This window comes from Tympanuchus pallidicinctus, unplaced genomic scaffold (genome assembly GCF_026119805.1).
Source record: "Tympanuchus pallidicinctus isolate F22 unplaced genomic scaffold, pur_lepc_1.0 scaffold25, whole genome shotgun sequence".
Classification (NCBI taxonomy): Eukaryota; Metazoa; Chordata; class Aves; order Galliformes; family Phasianidae; genus Tympanuchus; species Tympanuchus pallidicinctus.
This window is the reverse complement of record NW_026294742.1, coordinates 1,616,300-1,635,401: the sequence shown is the minus strand read 5'-3', so window position 1 is coordinate 1,635,401 and position 19,102 is coordinate 1,616,300. Positions and strand designations below refer to the sequence as shown.

The 19,102-nt window shown below is 58.3% G+C and overlaps 2 protein-coding genes across 3 annotated transcripts; one reads left to right on the top strand and one right to left on the bottom strand.

Moving 5' to 3' along the window:
- Positions 1 to 58: 58 nt before the first annotated feature.
- THOC5 (THO complex subunit 5) lies at positions 59 to 11,425 on the top strand. The gene is made up of 20 exons (XM_052689354.1): positions 59 to 155; positions 380 to 493; positions 965 to 1,108; positions 1,538 to 1,651; positions 2,262 to 2,359; positions 2,439 to 2,585; positions 4,445 to 4,559; positions 5,078 to 5,210; positions 6,267 to 6,344; positions 6,667 to 6,707; positions 7,210 to 7,309; positions 7,539 to 7,647; positions 9,116 to 9,217; positions 9,341 to 9,437; positions 9,569 to 9,683; positions 10,147 to 10,250; positions 10,342 to 10,429; positions 10,542 to 10,657; positions 10,764 to 10,954; positions 11,209 to 11,425. Exons 2-20 carry the CDS (start codon positions 398 to 400, stop codon positions 11,270 to 11,272), a joined length of 2,052 nt encoding a protein of 683 aa, XP_052545314.1. The 5' UTR covers positions 59 to 155; positions 380 to 397; the 3' UTR covers positions 11,273 to 11,425.
- Positions 11,426 to 12,193: 768 nt separating this feature from the next.
- Positions 12,194 to 17,273, bottom strand: NEFH (neurofilament heavy chain). Of its 2 annotated transcripts, XM_052689353.1 has the most exons (5): positions 16,457 to 17,273; positions 15,283 to 15,482; positions 14,569 to 14,693; positions 13,821 to 14,295; positions 12,194 to 13,469 (listed from the first exon to the last, which is right to left on the bottom strand). In XM_052689353.1, the coding sequence occupies exons 1-5, from the start codon at positions 17,250 to 17,252 to the stop codon at positions 12,723 to 12,725; spliced, it is 2,343 nt and encodes a 780-aa protein (XP_052545313.1). In that variant the 5' UTR covers positions 17,253 to 17,273; the 3' UTR covers positions 12,194 to 12,722. The 2 variants fall into 2 exon arrangements, with proteins under 2 accessions (XP_052545313.1, XP_052545312.1); XM_052689352.1 differs by having other exon boundaries at positions 12,194 to 14,295.
- Between the last annotated feature and the right edge of the window lie 1,829 nt (positions 17,274 to 19,102).

Sequence of the window (19,102 nt, the reverse complement as noted above, 5' to 3'; positions counted from 1 at the left end):
CAAGGCCACGCCCAGTGCAGCTCCAGTCGGGCTCTTCCGGCCACGGTCCTCCCAGAGCGGGCTGCCCGGCAGGGGGCGCTTGTCATCGCGTCTCTCCGGGCCGCGCTGTGCTGCTCCGTGACGTCACTTCCGGGGGAGCTGAGGCGGGTGGCGGGGTGAGCGCGGGGCTCCGCCGGAGCCCGTGGGGGTGTGAGGGGTGTTGGTTGGGCGGGGAGGGAGCGGAGGGGTCCCGAGGGGGAGCTGGGGGTAGGGAGCGGGGAGCTGGAGGCTAAGGGCTGGGACACGGTGCCCCCGAGGGGGTAGCAGGAGGCCTCGCTTGGGCTTGGCTGAGGAGGAGCGGCTGGGTCTCCCGGAGCGTAGCCTTACCGCCCGTCCGCAGCCCTCGGCCGGCAGCGTCATGTCCTCGGACTCCAGCAAGAAGAGGAAGCCCAAAGTGATCCGAACGGATGGGGGCCCGCAGGAGGGCAAGCGGGGCAAGGCCGATGGCGAGCAGGTAAAGCGTGGCCGGGAATGGTGTGTGCTGAACGGTGCTGGGTCAGAGCCGACCCTCAGCACCTCGGAAACTGAACTGCCCCTCTGCCCTTCTGACTCCTTGAGGACACGCGGTGCTCAGGGAGGCAGCGAGCAGAAGGCTGGAAGGGCCCTTGGTGTTCCTGGGTTACCTCGGGATGCTCACATGAGGCTCAGGGCCAAAGTTCTGTCAGCTTCTGTCAGCGGGGCTTCTTCTCTGCTGTAACCTCGTCACACTGCAGCAGCACAGCACCCCTTTCAGCTCACATTGACTACATTGACAGACAGCCTGTGTTTTCCAGTGTCTGTGTCCTGGATTGGTTACTGAGTTGTCATTCAACGTACAAAATCTCAAGCTAATGCAGCAAAGAATTGAGCCCAGCCTTGTGTTTCTCACTACCCTTTTTTGCAAGCATGTAAGAGCGAGCAGTGCAGGTACTTTTGCCCTTTGCAGGATGCTCGGTACTACAGTGAGGAGTGTGAGGTTGATCTCCGGGACCCCATCAAGGACTATGAACTCTACAAAGAGACGTGCCAGGAGCTTCAGAGGCTCATGGCAGAAATCCAGGAGCTGAAGAGCAGAGGCGTCAAGGACAATGTAAGGAGAACCTTGAGTGCTTGGTTTTCTGTTATTTTTCAGGTAATCTGAAAGGAGCAGAAGCCGTGCCGTGTTCTGGGGAAAATTAGGCAAATGGAGCAGTCTGTGTTAAATAAAGTTATGTATGATGAAGCTGAGGTGTGTGGTCTTTGGCTGAGCGATCTTTGCTCAGAATCACTGACCTCTGAGGCATGGCTGGGGAGTGTGCTGATGAGTTGGGATTCGGGGGCAGAACTGAGCTCCTGTGGATACCAGAAAGCCCTCCGATTGTGTCCAGCAACGCGAGGCTCCCCTGGAACCCCAGTAACATCAGCACTGCCCTGCAGAGGAGCGCAGAGCCCCGCTCGTCTCGGTGCTCGAAGAAAAGGCTGCAGCAGGGGCTCTGTGGTGAACCTGAGCTGCTTCACACATTTCCCTCCTGCCTCTCAGGCCTCTGAGATAGACGAGCGACGCGTTCAGAGCTGCGTGCACTTCATGACCCTGAAGAAGCTCAATCGGCTGGCTCACATTCGGCTGAAGAAGGGCCGAGATCAGACCCATGAGGTACGGAGTGGGCGGCGAGCGCAGGACGGGGGGTTCTAAGGAGCAGAGATGCTGCAGTTTCTGCTCCCTGTGCGTGCATGTGCAGAACCAAACCACAGCCAGGTGGTGCTTTCTGTGCTGGGGGTTTGCTAGGAGGCTTTTCTGCAGGAAGGCAGAGGCTGTAGTTGCAATGGCTTGCAAAAGAGGGCCGTCTTCTCCTGTCGTGTAATGGTGAGTCAGATGGTCTTGAGCCTGGTGAGCTGCAAGCCTGAGAAACATCTGCTGATTGGCCTCAGAATTCTTAGCCATGCTTCTGGAAGATTTTTTCTGCTATATTTGAGCAATATTTATTTTAATTGTATTGCTGAGGAGAATGGGATCTGACCCACATGCCTTAACAGGTCTGCCTTGTTTCTGTCCCAGGCTGCCTTCCTAGAAGGCACCAGGATCAATGTAATGCGATGAATGTTTGCTTTCCCACTCCCTGAAAATGTCTTTTTTCCTTTTGAGTTTTCACACTCCCCAAAACCTGAGTGGTAACAGAGTCTTTGCAGCACTGGGGTTGCCACAAGTGCATCCTCTCTGCATGTGTCCCTTCCTGCTGTGCTCACTGGCTGTGTCTGTGTTTTAGGCGAAGCAGAAGGTTGATGCCTATCACCTGCAGCTCCAGAATTTGCTTTATGAGGTGATGCACCTGCAGAAAGAGATCACTAAATGCCTGGAGTTCAAGTGAGTTTGACTGGGGAGGAGGAGGAGTGGCTGTGTGCGTTTGCCACCCTTCCCTGATCCAGTTGTTCTGTCTCTGCAGATCGAAGCATGAGGAGATCGAACTGGTGAGCCTGGAGGAGTTTTACAGCGAGGCTCCCACCGAAATCAGCCGACCTGACATCACCCTGACTGAGCCCCACCAGCAGACCCTTGCCCGCCTGGACTGGGAACTGGAGCAGCGTAAGAGGTGGGTCCATTCTGCATCATTCATTGCTCTCTGAGCTGCAGGACAGTGCTCCCTGCACACAGCCCAGCCTGCACAGCCTCTCTGTGAAGCAAACAGCAAAGGTAAAGGTTGTTACAGCGTTACCAAATCCTCCCTGTGGAGGACGTGGCAGATTTATTGTGTGACTGTGCCCTTGTTATGAAGGTTCACCCCTTGCATTATGACAACAAAGGCATTTTAGCCGTCCCAGGGAATCCACACGTGCCCACTCCTTGAGGCAGTGCCCGTCAGTGCTGGCTCTTAAGCATCAATAGGAGAAAACTGATTCGTTTCTGGCGTGACCAGTGTGTGCTCAGAGGGAACGAGGCGCCCATCCAGCGTGGCGGTGATATTGAAGGATGGGCAGTTATGCACTTGGGCCCAGAGCCCTGTTCTGCAAGATGTGCCACGAAGGGCAAAGCAGTGGCTGTTCTGTCTGCTGTGCTGTGGTGTGAGGAACGAGTTTAAGTGGCTCGGTTTGTCTGCTTGTGGCACCATCCCAGTGCAGGATCTGACCCCCAGCGTCCCTCCCCTGACGTGGCCAGACAAGGAGATTCACCCCTTGTGAAAACCAGACGTACCATAATTCTTTGTGACATCCAGCAGGTGTTTCAGAAGGATCAGTCTAAGCTGCCAGCAGATGCTGTGGGAACAGCACAGCTCAGAATAGCTGTGCTGATAACCAATAAGAGGTGCTGCAGAGGCTTGCAGAGGACTGCTCAACCTGGAGATTTAAGGTTCTCATTAGTGCTGCTTGTTCATGGCAAGCTGTGTGAAAGGTGAAGAAGAATTCAGTTGAGCATGCACGTTGCACAGCAAAACAAGGGGAAACTTTGTAGTTTCCAGTCTTCGTCCCACCGTGTTTAGGAGCACCACGTTTCGTCACTGTGGTGGGAAATGGTCTTTTCAGCTGCCCCAGGAGTGCAGCGGGCACTTTGCAGTGCTCACAGGGCTGTTAGCTTCCCTCCACAGTGGTCGCGTTGCTGTTCCCAGCTCTGCCACTAAGCGGTGTGTTGGATTTGGGCTCAGTTCGGAAGTTGCCTCGTGAGCGGTGTGAGGGCTCTGCTCCTCTCTCTGGCTCCATCGCAGGGAGCTCAGCAGTCGTGTCTGAAAGCTGCACTTCAGACCTGCAATGTGTAGGAAGCTGTTGTGCTGAGCCAGCACAGGGGCATTTGCTGTGTTGTGTTCTCAACTAGTGGGAAGCAGGGGCTGAAGAGGGGAGCATGTGAGCTCCTAGCAGGATTCCTTCTCTTGTGTCAGGTGCTTCCCAGGCGGTGTGCCCAAAAGCTCTGCTTTCTCTGTGCAGCTCTGCTATGTGAGAGGTGGCAGTGAACAGCAGTGAGGAGGCTGTGTGTGTTCTCCCTCAACAGAAGTGTAACCAGAGCTCACAGAGTCATGGTGAATTTCCATTTTCCTTGTCTGTCTAGCCAGATGAGGAGGAGCACTTGTTAGTGTGCTAAACCTCGACTCAGGAGTTTATCTCAGTTGTAGCTGGAGTGACACAAAGTGGAGAAGCCTTCTTTGGAGCTTGGTAGGGTCCAGAGGATCCCAGTTGTGTCCTGTCAGCAGAGCTGATTTGGGAGCAGATCTGCTGAGGGAAGCTCTGCTGCCCTTCCTCCAGGTACAACGCAAAGCTGAGCTTCCACTTCCTCTCCCTTGTTCAGAGTTCTTGACAGCCTCCACCCGTCCTTGGCATTGAGAGCACTTTGTGTGTCGCTGCGTCAGCCCTGACTTCCTGCAGGGACTTCTGTTAGGTCAGGAAAGCTGAGGCTGATGACCCAAGCTGGCCCTGCAGGCTGTGGCACTGTGCTGTATGCTGCTAACCCAATTCCCACCCTTAGACTGGCAGAGAGGTACAAGGAATGCCAGACCATCAAGGAGAAGATCCTGAAGGAGATTGAAGTGAAAAAGGAGTATCTGAGCAGCCTCCAGCCTCGCCTCAACAGCATTATGCAGGTACTTGCTGAGCCCTGCAGGAAAGGAAAAGGCCTTGGGAGCAAGTTGGTGTGCCCCAGGGGTTGTGTTGGTTAGGGACAGCATCTGGGGCCCTTTCCTTTCCAGTCAGCATGGCTTGAATCCCAGTCTGAAAGTGCAGGATCCCAGCAGAGCAAGCAGAAGTGTCAGAGCTGCTCCCTGCCTGGTTGGGTTTCCTCCACAGCCTCCTTGTTTATGCGGCAATTCCTGCAGATGAAGAGTTCATTAAATGGGCCTTTCTCCAGAGAGCAGCGTGCAGCTCCAGCCCCTTGTGATCACCTTGGGAGGGGAGAAAAGGAGGAGGAACTGGGTTATTTTCAAACCCAAAAGTTTTCCTGCATGCTGTGCTGTGGGTTTGCTGTGGCCATCCCTGCATTTCACACTGCACTGCAGCTGCGTGGCCGCTTCCAGCCTCCTGCTTGCCTTGGGGTGGGGAGGGGAGGTTGAGTGGGAATTGATTCTGTCCCCAGCCCTGAATGCTGTCCCTGCTGTTCCTCCAGGCCTCCCTGCCTGTCCAGGAGTACCTCTTCATGCCTTTCGACCAGGCACACAAGCAGTACGAGACAGCCCGGCACCTGCCGCCTCCCCTCTACGTTCTTTTTGTTCAAGCCAGTGCCTATGGTCAGGCCTGCGGTGAGCACGAGGGTCCCCAGGATTGCTGTGGGGGGTGGAGGGGCACGCTCCCCTCGTGGGCCAGATTTCACTGTGCCTGCAGAAAGCTGCCCTGGGGAGAATTGGTTGGCGTGGTTCATCCTGTCTGCTCTGCTGCCGCGTTCTGCTGAGCCCGGAGCAGCAGGGTGGCACCAAGGCCAGCACACTGAGGCAGCAGCATTTGAAACCTTGTTTGCTCAGCTTCCTTTGCTGGAAGAACTGCTTGGAAAGCTGGCTTCCCACCTCAGCGTCGAGGTTGACGTGGATGGCTGCTTGCCTTTAGAGAGCTGCTGAGTGTGGGGTGGATGCCAGCTTGTGCTGCCCATGGGTGGTGGTGACACTGGAGGTGGTGGACACATGGGGTCTCTGCTGCTCTGCAGGGGCAGTGACCCACAGCTCACCTGAAAGCATCCCCCCTCTTGGCCGACTTTGTGTTTTGAGTTCTGTGGGAGGTGCTCTGTGCAGCAGCTCCTCTCAGTCAGGATGTCCCAGCAGGGCTCAGGGTCCCTCTGGCTGTCTGTATCTCTGGGATTACGTGAGAGCTGCAGTCTCACTGCTCAGCAGGAACAAGATTTCTTGCCCTAAACAGCTCCCTATGCATGGTGCCTACAACCCTGACAGCTCCTTGCTTTTTCTTCATGCTAGATGGATTTGGTTCTTGATATAAAAAAAATTGTGATATTGATGGCTTCCAGCAGCAGTCCTTAAGAACGCAGTGCTTTGCCTGCTCAGACCCCATGCTAGCAGGAGATCCAGCCCCACGTTAGCCTTGCGGGGCCCTATTGACAGCTCCTCTCCCTGCTGACCATTTGTTACAGCTTTATGGGGTTCTGTCTTGTGCAGCCAAGGAGCAGGAGCTTCTTGGGGCAGGGCTGCAGCCTGACTTTCTTTCTGTGGGCTTAATAAACACCATATGGACATGTGCTTTTGGGGTTGTAGCTCACCAAGCTCCAACCTTGGCAGCTTGCACCATAACCTTTACTGTCTTTCCCACACAGGAGTGGGATCCGTGGCTTTATTTTCATGTCTCTTCCACAGACAAGAAGCTTGTTGTGGCCATTGAAGGCAGCGTAGAGGAAGCCAAAGCCTTGTACAAGCCACCTGAGGACTCGCAGGGTGAGTAGGGTGGTGTTGCTGCAGCCAGAGGGATTGTGTTCTGGGTATGTGAAGATGCTGGATAAAAACCCTGGGAGCTGATCACCCTCATCCCGTAATCATTCCTGAGAGGTGTTTGTGGCCCCTTGTTAGAGTGACTCTTAGTACTGAGGGAATGTTCTTGAGCAGGATGTCATGTCCCCGTTGGCCTGCATCCTGCCTTGTCCCTGCTCTAGCAATTTGAGTAACCTGGGATTGCTGTGGTCTCAGAGAGAGGGCTTGGTGGCCCTGCTGGCTGTGGGGAAACCCCCTCACCATGGGATTTGCTTCTCTCTTTGCATAGATGATGAGAGCGATTCTGACATGGAGGAGGAGCAGACCACGGTAAGGAGTAATGTTCTCCCCTTCTGGGGCCTCTCCCAGCACAGTGTGGTGTGGGCAAATTCATTTGCACCTGTGAGCTGGAAGCTGCTGGGGCTACGGGGCCTGAACGGGTCTGTGGACTCATCTTTGGACACTGCCAGTGTGTGGGGAGGTGTGCTGGCCTTAAATCCCTCTGTGTTCAAGGAGGAAGAACTGGCTTCAGCTGGGCACTCTGTGTTGACTGGGAGGAAAGAGGCTGCATTTCCAATTTCTGTCCTGAGCACCGGAGAGCAGGAGTGCAAAGCTGCCCTGCTCACATCCCATCCGCAGCGGTGTCCGCCCTGCAGCTCTCCTGCAGGAGCTGCTCCACTTTGTATAAATAGTTTCCAGCCGAGGAGGCTGGAGTCCAGCAGGGAGAGACTGGGACTCAGAGTGGTGGGCAGGGAAGGAAAGAGCAGCAGAAGAGGAGGAGAGGCCGAGGAGTGCTGGTCCAGGGCTGACAGTGCTGTTCTGCTCCCCCCAGAAGCGGCGCAGGCCCACCCTGGGTGTGCAGCTGGATGACAAACGCAAGGAGATGCTGAAGCGGCACCCGCTGTCTGTCACCATCGACCTGAAGTGCAAAGGTAAACTGGTGCTGGTGGCCCTGGGCACAGAGCGGTGCGAGAGCAGGTCAAGGAGCAACCTGCCACAGCTCAGTGCTGGAAGGGTCCTGACAGGTCTGCAGAGAGCAGCTGTTCCTTGCTGTCTTAGCAGGGCAGCAGAAGAATGTGTGCCCCTTCCTACAGGAAGCTCTGAGTACAGAGTGCTCCAAGCCAGAGCATGAAGCAATATTTCTCTTTCCTTCTGGCACAGATGAGAACGTGCTTCACCTGACCTTCTACTACTTGATGAACCTCAACATCATGACTGTGAAGACCAAGGTGACCACTGCTGCTGAGCTGGCGACTGCCATCAGTGCTGGGTGAGCAGAGCCCTGGGCTGTGTGTGGGTCCTGTGCTGTGCCCAGAGCTTGTCACAGTCACCCTGCCCTGATGTCCTGCCCAGCTCTGCCAGTAAGCACAGCGATGCAGCACCAGAGGTGTGGTGGTGATGTCCCTCTGCTGAGCTGTAGGCTAACAGCCTTCTGTGCCCTGTGAGTCCCAGCTCTGTGGGAGCTGTGGGTGAGGTTTTATCCTCAGTCCCTCTCTCCTCCTTACCAGGGGCATCATTGATATCTTTGTGCAGTTGTAGGGTCTGATTCCTGCTAGAACGGTAAGGAGGCCCTAAAGAGCCTCTGCACTTCTGTGAGTGCTTTCACCTTGCAGATCTGTCCTGCCCTGACGGTGTCCTCCCTGTCAGCAGCATGGCCTTTCTGGGAGTCCTGCCAAGCTGCTGCAGCTGCCAGCATCCTCCTCCTCTTCATCTGCCCCATCCCCCATGGCAAAATGGGGCAGGCTGGGAACCTCTTAGAGCTGGAGGGGAACCTCTCCTCCTTGTTGCCTTTGGTTGGCATCTTGCAGCCAAACTGCTTTCCTCCCTCCTGCAGCCGTTACCTGGCAGCTCCTTTCACCTGGTTGATCCGCAGGTCACCTTGCACTCAGTACCAGTGATGCAGCTTCCTTTCTGTGGGCTCCCCAGGGACTGCTGAAGCTTGATCTGTGTGAGGACTGGCAGTGGCAGCTTTGGGAGCTTGCCCAGGGAGCTCAGGTCAGCTGCAAACTCTCCCAGGCTGGAAGGTGGCTGAGGAAGAGGGAGGCAGGAGAAGGTGGCATGGAATACCCGAAAACAGACGCTGCCTCCCAGGCTGTTCCCATGAGGCCTCCCAGTCCTCCTGGGTTCTTTTTCCCTGTATGTACCCAAACCCCTCCATGCCAGGCCTTCCTGCTGGGATGAATCATGTAGAGGAGTCTCCTTAGCCCTGACTCGTTCCCTGGTGAGACCTGCAGGCAGGGTCCTTGCTTAGGAGATGCTGTGGTAGCAGGATGTCTCTTGAGTCTCCTGTGACCCAGCCTAGATCCCCCACAGCCCTTTGTGCTTCCTAGGGCTTGTGAGTGTGGTCAGACATGAAGAAATGTATTATTTTTTAGCAGAGGGATTTTACCTTAGCTTGTTGGCTGGCATGCCATGCAGACCATGCCCTCTGCATGCTATGATTTCTGCTTTTTCCATACCCAGATTGCCATCAGTAGGTTTCAGACTTTGTGCAGCGTGCCTATGAGCAGCTCCTGGGAACTCAGAGAGATGGTGCACTGTGATTTCCAGTTTCTTTACAACCAGGGAGGAGACAGATTTTCAAGAGCAGAACTATGGGAAGACCATTCTGGGTGTCATGAAACCCAGCTTGGGGGTCATCCATCCCCAGTCTCTGGGCTCGTAGTCTGTTAGCAGGTGCCCCAGAAAGACGTGAGGCCTGGGCTGCTGCATGATTCCTCTCTTCCTTCTCCTGCCAGCGACTTGCTCTCCCCAGACTCCCTCCTGAGCTGCCTGTATCCGGGAGACCATGGGAAGAAAACCCCCAATCCAGCCAACCAGTTCCAGTTTGACAAAGTGGGGTGAGTGGACCTCGTGCAGCCGGTGTCCTGCTAGTTGGCATTGGCTCGGGGTGGAAGAAGATGATGCCTGCTGCCTCACGGAGGAGGAAGTGCTCCGTGTGACCTTTCCTCTTTGTTCTTCAGCATCCTGACCTTGAGTGACTACGTGACAGAGCTGGGGCATCCCTATGTGTGGGTGCAGAAGCTGGGCGGCCTGCATTTCCCCAAGGATCAGCCTCAGGCACGTCTCACCCCTTCCCTCCCCTCCCCTCCCTGCCAGGACGTCGGGCTGAGCTGGCAGGGCTGCGGGGAGGCTTTGGGGACACTGGTGTCCCCTCCCTGGCAGGGTGCTGATGCTCTCTCCTCCCACAGCACACTGTCACTGCAGACAACTCGCTGAGCGCGAGCCACATGGAGATGACCATGAAGCTGCTGAGGACGAGGCTGCAATCCCGCCTGGCTCTCCACAAGCAGTTTGCTTCTCTTGGTGAGTGCCTGCGGAGGCTGTGCACTGGCTGGATCTTCTTGCACAGGAATGCTGCCTAGCCTGTGTCACTCTGAAGGGCTTTTATGGGTCTGCACTGCCACTGTCCCTCTGCTCTGTGGTGTCAGGGCTCTGAGGTTGCCATGTTTGTGGTGGGAGAAGGTGGCTGTGCCCCTCTCGATGCCCAGCATCCCTTTGGAGCCAGCCATCCTGGCTCTGGGGGTTTATTCAGGCTGTGGTGATAGGAAAACAGCGTGCCCAAGCACCCCTGGAGCAGACCAGGCACGTGCTGTGAGGTCCTGAGCGCCAGCAGAACTGCATTTGAGGCTGCTGCTGCTTTCTGGGTGCCTGGTGAAGTTGTCAGAAGGATAAAGAATATCCCCAGGTCCCAGTACTGCTGTCGCCCGTGGGGCAGGCAGAGAGCTCAGCCCCAGCCTGCCCCGCTCAGCCTTGTGCTTGCTTCCAGAGCATGGCGTGGTGCCGGTGTCCAGCGAGTGCCAGCATCTCTTCCCTACCAAGATCGTCTCCCGCCTGGTGAGGTGGGCTGCCATCCCCTTCGAGGATTACGCGGTAGGTGCTGAGTGTGAGCCTGGATCCCCTCCAGCTCCCATGCTGTGCCTTGCAGCTGCAGCTGCTCACTCCCTGTCATCTCCCTTTGCAGGAGCTGCCCTACACTAAAGACGTGGTGGAGGCTGGGCTGGCTGAAGACACCCATCTCTATTACATGGCCCTGATAGAGAGGGGAACAGGTCGGTGTGTTTCCTTCCCCCAGCGATGGCAAATAGCAGCAGCCTGAGTCCTCCACACGAGGGAGGGAGGCTCTGTGGGCTGTCGTCGATGTTTCTTCCTCGCCTCGCTCAGCCAAGCTCCAGGTCGCTGTGGTCCTGAATCCCGGTTACTCCGCGCTGCCACCCATCTTCAGCCTCTGCCTGAACTGGAAAGGAGAGCGAACCGGCAGCAACGATGACAACATTCGGGTAAGCGATCGGGGCAGCTCCCAGTGCTCCTGACCCCTTGGTAAGGGTTAGACTGGTGGCTGGGAAGAACAGAAAACCAAACTTGCAACGCATCTGCATCTGCCAGGCTATGGAGAGCGAAGTCAACGTGTGCTACAAGGAGCTGTGGGGACCCAAACCGGGCTACCAGCTCCTCACCAACCAGCTGCAGCGCCTCTGCATGGTGCTGGACGTCTACCTGGAGACGGAGCCCCACGACACCACTGTGGAGGGGCCCAAGGAGTTCCCCCAGGAGAAGATGTGCCTGCGCCTGGTCAGGTGAGAGCCTGGGGTTGTGCTGTCCCTGCAGGCAGTGAGCAGAGGGGGCTGAGATGCTGGTAGGGACCCTGCTGGCAGGCATTGCTGTCCAGGCACATGGTGACAGAAAGGCCTGTGAGGGTCAGCCCTGCACAGTCGAGCTGCACCCCGGGACCTGTCCCTTTCTGTGAGTGTGCTGAGCTTACCAGCACGTCGGGCTGCTGGGATGGGAGCAGACCCCTGTGGGCCAACCTGTCCCTCCTCTTCTCTTCTAGGGGCCCCATGCGCTTGAAGCCATTCAAGTTCAACTACCCTCAGGGATTCTTCAGCCACCGCTGAGTCCTGCTGGGCTCCCCTGCCTGGGCATTGCTTTGGGACCTAGCCTCATCCTGTCTGCAATGTTCCCTTCCTGTCATTTCAGTTTCTTTTATGACGTTTTGAGTCTCATTTGAGGTTTTGTAACTGAAGGGATTAAATGCTGAATTGGAAGAAGTGTGTGTGTGTGCAGATGGCTGCAGTGTGGGGACCTTGATCCTGGTGGTGGATCCCTTCCCTTCTGAGCTCTTCTGTGCTTCTGTGTCCCATGGGGGCTGGAACCAAGCCCTGCCCTCCCCGTTTGGGCCCTGCCTGCCTTCTTTCCTCCCTCCCACTGCAGGTCCTCGGTAACAGGAACTGAGCTGGCTAAAAATAGTCCTTCCTGCACTGCAGCCCCAGCTGACTCGGCACAAACCCCAGAGCACAGCGGCAGCTTGGAGCTCCGGGCTGGGCTGTGCCCCCCTCCATCCTGCACAGCTCCCTGCTGCAGCTCCTGTCAGAGCCGCGGCTCTGGGCTTCAACACTGGGGGCGCTTGGTGCCAAAGCGACTCTCTGGGAAAGGAAGGCTGGTGGAGCCTTTTCCCCTCCCCTGGAGGCACTACAGGTGTGGTGCTGCAGTGCAGGGCTGTGCTGCAGCACTTGGCTTAATCCAGGCACTGGCAGTCCTTGGGGAGCTGCCATTTAAAAAGAGAAGGAATTCCAGAATTGCCTTGGTGGAGCGTGGTGAGGACTGGCCCTGTTTCCATCCCTTGAGCTGGGCCTGCAGCCCTTCATGCCCGCCTGTGAGCTTTCCCTGCTGCAGGACTGCCCCATGCTTTGAAAAGCCCCGTGTCACCCTCTGTGTGTCCCAGCCCTGTGTGACAGTGCCCAGCAGCCCTGGCACAAGCCTTTCCTGCATCCCTTCACCTCCTCCCCTGAGCCGAGCAATGACAGTGAGAGCTGGTGTGTCTCTGTAAGCACTTTATTTGGTTATTGCACATAAGCAATTGACAGTGGGCTCGAGTTTCCTAGTGCACGTCGTATTTCCGTGGGCATTCCTGCAGTGCCTAACCTCTTCCCCAAAGCCAGCTACAGCTGGGGCCGCTACCCGGAGGGCCACTCATCACCCCAGCGAGGGAAGGACTCTGCCAGCCAGCCCACGGCACACCTCCCAAGCAGCTAGAGCTCTGAGTTGCACTTGTCCATCGATTGCACATACAATAAATAAATGCACTTATTGGAGAAGGGCAGTCGGTTCCCCCGGGGTCTGTTTTCCTCGTTAGAGCTCAAGTGTTAAATGTGGCGCTCTGCATGGATCACATTCTGCTACTGAAGCGATCGGAACATACCGCTGGCGTGGGGCAGCGAGGGGCTGTGTCTCTCACAAACATATTGCTAAGGTAAGGCCTGGCTGGGGGGGACCCGGGCTGGGGACCGTCCCCGTCTCACCCTTCGGAGGGGAGCGGAGCAGCTCCAGCTCCCGGAGGAGCTCCGCTCATTTCTTTCCTGCAGCGGGTGCCGGCTCTGGGGCTTTGCCCTCCTTGCTGGGGGGCTTCTCAGCTTTGGGGGGCTCTTTACTGGCTTTGGAGTCGTCTTTGGGTTTTGATTTGGGGTCTTCCACCTTCTTTGGTTCCTCCACCGTTTTCTTTGGTTCCTCTGCCTTTTCCTCAGCCTTAGGCTTCTCTGGCTCCTTCACAGCTGCTTTGCCAGCCTCCTGCTGAGGCTTTGGTTGAGCATCCTTCTCAGCTTTCCCTTCTTCTGCAGGTTTGGAGGCAGCCTTGCTCTCCTTCACCTGTGGGGCAGGAGGCCCGGCAGCTGCCTTCTCTTTGGGCTTCTCCTCTGCCTTGGCCGGGGCATCCTTCTTGGGAGCCTCATCCTTCCTGCCCTCCGCTGCAGGCTTGGGGGAAGCCTTCTCCTCCTTTGGCTGCTCTTCCTTTGCAGGGGCCTTGGGCTCCTTTGGAGGGGAGGGGACAGGCTCCTTGGCTGGGACCACTTCCTTCTGTGGGGACTTGGCTTCCTCCTTCTGTGGAGATTTGGCTTTTTCTGGGGACTTTACAGTCGGGGTCTTGGCCTCCTCCTTTGAGGGAGACACGGGTTTCTCTGGGGATTTGGCAGCTGGGGTCTTGGCCTCCTCTTTTGAAGGGGGTGTGGGTTTCTCTGGGGACTTGACTGCTGGGGTCTTGGCTTCCTCCTTTGAAGGGGTTGCAGGCTTTTCCGGAGACTTGACAGCCGGGGACTTGGCCTCCTCTTTTGAGGGGGTTGCAGGTTTCTCTGGGGACTTGACAGCTGGGCTCTTTGCCTCCTCCTTCAAGGGGCTTGGTGGCTTTTCTGGGGATTTAACAGATGGAGGCTTGACCTCCTCCTTTGTAGGGCTCGGTGGCTTTTCTGGGGACTTCACAGTCGGAGTCTTTGCCTCCTCTTTTAAGGGTGTTGCAGGTTTTTCTGGGGATTTGGCAGGTGGGCTCTTGGCCTCCTCCTTTGAGGGCACTGGGGGTTTTTCTGGGGATTTGACAGCTGGGGTTGTGGGTTTTTCTGGGGATTTGACAGCTGGGGTTGTGGGTTTCTCTGGGGACTTGGCAGGTGGGCTCTTGGCCTCCTCCTTTGAGGGGCTTGAAGGCTTTTCTGGAGACTTGACTGCTGGGGACTTGGCTTCTTCCTTTGAGGGGCTTGAGGGCTTTTCAGGGGATTTGACTGCTGGGGACTTGGCTTCCTCCTTTGTAGGGGACTCAGGTTTCTCTGGGGATTTGGCCTTATCTTTTGCAGGAGACTTGGCTTCTTCTTCACCCTCTGGTTTAGCTTTCTCCTCTTCCTTCTCCTCTTCAGCTTTCTCCTCTTCAGCTTCCTTCTCAGCCTCCTCCTCCTCAGTCACCTCCTCAGTCACTTGGATTTCCTCTGTCTGCTCCTCCACAATCACTGTCTCCTTCTCAGATTTCTCCACCACCTTGATTTTCTCCTCGCTCTTTACCTTGATGTTGGTGGCGATGCTGGGAGCCTTGGGGATCACTTCAGGGTAGGAGACCATTCCAAAGCCGGTCTCAATCCTATACTCCTCCCCTTCCAAGAGCTTTCTGCCAGGAGAAGACCAGAACTGGGCCATCAGCAGCTGCACTCACACCATGCAGCAACTTCTCCCTCCCTCCATCTGCATGCCATCACCCCATGAAGGCTTCCTCACCCTTCCCTCCACAATCCCTTCGCAGGGCTGGTATTGGAGGACTTACCGCTGTCTTACTAAGAAGGACTCCAGGTGTTAGCGAGGGCCTTCAAGAAATGTTCTCACAGATGCCAGCACTGGGGACTAGCCAAGACATGCACCCCCGTTCCCTTTGCCAACCCCATACCTATAGGCAGCAATTTCAATGTCCAGGGCCATTTTGACGTTGAGCAGATCCTGGTATTCGCGGAGCTGAGCTGCCATCTCCCACTTGGTGTTTCTCAGCTCATTGTCAAGCTGCTGGATGGTTTCCTGCAACAGACAGAGTCACCTGGTGCCATGCGGGGAGCAAAGGGGGAAAATGCTGGGGCTCTTTCAAGTTTGTCCTTGAGGGACAAACTTGCACCACTCCAAGGAGAGCTGCGGTGCTGCCAGCTGGCTTCTCTCGGGCAGTGGCAGCCAGGGGCAATGTATCTAGATCACTTGGTCTGCTGGTCACTGCAGTCATCCTACCCAGCCTGAGGTTGATGGGGTTGGAACATCTCCCCGGAGACAGGGTTTTAGTCTATAGCTACCACAGGGTACAGAAATCTGAGCTGCTGTTCCCAGTGCTGCGACATGACATGGTCTGAACCCTGGTCACTATTCAATGGCATTTGTGATCAATGTCATGGGCAGCAGACACAAGGGACAATTCCACTGCAGGTGCCAGACACAGCAGCCTGGATGCAGCCTTGGCTCTGGCTCTCTGAACATCAGGAGCTGGGGAAAGCTCAAATGTACTTGCTGCTGACATCAGCATCCCTGAAGCCCCAGCCCCAGCACTGCTCTTCCCTGACAGCTGGATGCTCCCTCTGCACCAAGTGACAGATTTGGGACTCTGCCCACTGCGCCACGCTACCTGATAGGAGAGGACATCTGCATGATGGCGTTCCTCTGAGTCCTGCCTCTGCCTCTCCAGTGACTCCTGTGTCCCTTTGAGGGCTTCGAGCTCAGTGGTCTTGGACTGGAGCTGACGGCGGTACTCAGAGATCTCCTCCTGAGCCACGCGCATGGCGTCTGTGTTCACCTTGGCAACTTCAGAGAGCTTGTCCAGCCTCACTGTAGCAAGGGAAAGGAAAAGCTGCAGGGACGGAGGGAGGCTGCAGCCTCCTTTTTATGTGGGATGGCAAATCCTTTAATACCACCACTCCCCTGCATGTGTGCCCTCTGCAGAGCGAACCCTGCAGGGTGTCCGTTCCCAGGCATGTGAAGACACCAGAGCAGGACAGGCTGGGCACTGCTTTTCTTCATCCTGGGCTTTTTGCAGCGCGAACAATTTCCCTGTTCCCTTGAGCTCCTGCCATCATCTTTTGCACTTAAAGAGCTGCTCCCCTCCCCAGCACACCTCCTCACCGTGCCACATACACCACCCAGAAGGGCAGTGGCGGGAAAGAATGAGGCAGAGATTGTCACAAGGGCTTTAGGGGACGGGGGGAGGTGGAACGCAGTGCCCCCCGCCCCGCAGAGCGCCGCGCTCGTGGCCACGGCGCTGCCGCTGTCCGCGGTGCTGAAGTGCCGCTGTCCGCGGTGCTGAAGCGCAGCTGCGCCGCTCCCCGGGCGCTGGTGCCGGGGCGATGGCAGCACAACGACGTGCGCCGACCCCCGGGGTGTCACCCCCCTCTTCCTCCCCCGGTACCGTAGTGCCCCTCCTAACAGCGCATGAGACACGCCCTATCCTCCCCGCAGGGGATGCGGCACCCTCTCCCTTCGCTGTGCTGCAATCCCCGCAACGCTTTTGGCCCCGCTCCAGCTGGACTCCCTGCAGCATCGGGGGGTGTCGGGAAAACCACCTCGCTGCCTTTCCCCCCAGAAATCCGCGGGGGTGGTGGTGCGTGCGGCGCCCCTGCAAACGGGCGGGTTGGTGTTACCCTCCCGCCCTCACGGAGCTCAGTGTACACGCCTGGGCGGGGGCACCGGCCATAACGCCCACCCGCAGCCCCGCAGGGTTCCCTCCAGGGGAAAAGAAGAACGACGGATCCCCTTCTCCCCGGTGTGTGCCCGCGTAGCATGCAGCGGGCTGGGTTATCACTCACCGCGGAACCACTCCTCGGCCTGCAGAGTGCTGCGTGCCGCCGTGCCCTCCAGCTGCTCCCGCAGGTCGCGCAGCGCTGCGGTGACCCCGGGCCGCAGCGAGGCGGGGGGCTCAGCGGGCAGCTCGGCGCGGGCACCGCGCAGCAGCGCGCCCACCTCGTCCTGGTGCTGTTTCCGCAGCAGCTCCGCTTCCTCCCGCAGCGCTCGGGCTCGCTCCGCCAGAGGCCCCCGGGCCCTTTCCTCCTGCGCAGAGCGCTGGGCCAGCCCGCGGGCCGCCGCCTCCAGCTCGGCGCGCTGTCGCGCCTCCTCCTCCAGCCTGCCCCGCAGCGCGGCCACGTCCTCTGCCAGGCGGGCCCTCTCCAGCCGCAGCTGCCCCTTCTCGGCCCCCAGGCGCACCAGGGCCCCCCGCATGTCGCGCAGCTCCCGGGCGTACAGCTCGCCCATGGCCGAGCGCCCCGCCTGCTGCTGCCGCAGCGCCGCCGCCTCTGCCGCCAGCGCCCGGTTCTGCTGCTCCAGCGCCCGCACCCGCTCGATATAACCGGCGAAGCGGTCGTTGAGGACCTGCAGCAGCTCCTTCTCGTTACGCGCCCGCGGTTCGCCGTTCAGCGAGTCCAGGCTCTCGGTGGAGGAAGCGGCCGCGCTTCCCCCGCCGCCGCCCCGCGCTCGCCCCGCCGGGCCCGGGGGTCCCGACCATGAGTGGAAGCCGCTGGAAGAGGTGGCGGAGCGCGGAGCGAGACGAGAGGGCTCCTTGCGGAGCCCCCCCGGGGGGACCAGCAACGCCTCCAGCACCAGGCTCATGGTGGCCCCCGCCCTCACTGCGGCACCTCTGCCGCCGCCGCCTGCTTTATAGGGGCCGTCGGGGCTGCCCCGCCTCTCCGCCGGCACGGGGACGGGGACGGGCACCGGCAGAGGCACCGCCCCGAGCCGCCGCCGCAGCCCCGAGGGCGTGGGGGGGGAGGAGGGTCCGGGGAGCGGCCCTCGGGTTGGAAGCGGGGAGCCCGGGGAAACAATGGGAATCCTGCGGGAGGGAGTGCGGCCGCCCCACAGGAGCATAGGCTCCTACGAGGCTTCATCTCTACTGCAGGTAGGGGTCGAGAACTTTTGGTGCTGGAGGATCTGCACTGCGATGGGGTCCCCATGTTTTGGGACAGGACCCTGGGCAGCACTGTGGGGTGTGGGGTGCATGGGGTTGTCCTCGGGTGAGCAGGGGGCAAGGAACCAGGATAGGAGCCCATCACCCTGCTCCTGCTTGTGTGAGGCAACTGGCACGTGGGACATCCATTGCTGGAGTCCGTGGAGCACCCAGCCTTGGCATCCGTGGTGCACCCAAAGCCAGCATCCATCGAGCTCACAACGCCAGTGCCCAGTGTCAGCACCCAGTGTCGGCATCCAAATGTACCCAACATCAGCACCCAACGTCTGCACTCACAGAGCACCCAATATCTGCATTCACGGAGCACCCAATGTCAGCACCCGTGGAGCACCCAGCGTTGGCATCCACATGCACCTAACGCCAGCACCCGCTGCCTGAACTACCCGAGATCTGTACCCAAAGAGCACCTAACATCTGCACTCATGGGGTGCCCCATGTCTGCACCCGTACGGAGCACCAATGCTGGCATCCATGTGCACCCGGTGCCACCCTGCGTGGGCACCCAGCCGGAACACACGCTTGGACCCCAGCAGGCAGAACCCACGGGGCGCCCACTGAACCAGCACCCACGGACCGCTCGATCTGGTGCCTCGCCGTCCCCTCGGCCAATCAGCACTCTCCGATCACCCCATCTCTGCGTCTCATGGCCAGCTGGCCAATCAGCGCAGCAGCATCCCAGCCAATCAGCACCCTGCCGGGGGGTCCCTGGGGGTGGGCTGGTGGAGGGGCCGCAGCCCCATTGCGCGCTGGGACGCTGAATGACATCCCGCTCTGCTGCACGCTGGGATGCGGGGTCCCCGTGTGCTGACCTTGACAGCCCGCTGTCCTGCGCATCCCATCCTCCCGACTCATCACTTTTTTTTCCGTTTTGTTTTTTTTTGTTGTTTTTTTTTTCCCCCCCACACTGCGTGGTGGCGAGGGTTGGAGCGTTGGCGCACGGAGCTGCTGCAGTGCCGGGCAGCAGTGGGATGCAGCCCTGCAGCGCAGCCAAATCCGCGGGGCCGCTCTGGAGTGGCCACGCAGCCGTCACTGCGCCGAAGGGCTGTGATGTGGCCCCAGTGCTGCTGGGGACACGGGGGCAGTGGATTCAGAAGGATGACACAGCGTGTGCTCCTGCACTTCGGCATCGCATCTCTCTGTCCCACGTCCTCCATCTACGTCCCCCTGCCCTCTCCCTTTTCCCCTCTGCTGTCGCCAAGCTCTGCCCCACCCCATCTCCCCCACATAGCCTCCCCATCTCCTGTTGCCACTCCCTGCCCTTGTTTCAACCCGTGTCCCTTTCCTGTCCTATCCCGTGTCCCTGTGCTTTGTCCCCATCTCCTGTCCTGTGCCCTTTCCCAGTCCAGTCCCTTCCCTTGTCCCAGTGGCTCTCCTACCCCTGAACCCTCTCCCCACCCTCTGCCTCCCCCATCCCATCCCTATCTCCTGCTCATACCCCATTTCCCCACTCCTGTCCCATCTGTCCCCATATCCTATCCCATCCCCTGCCCCCATC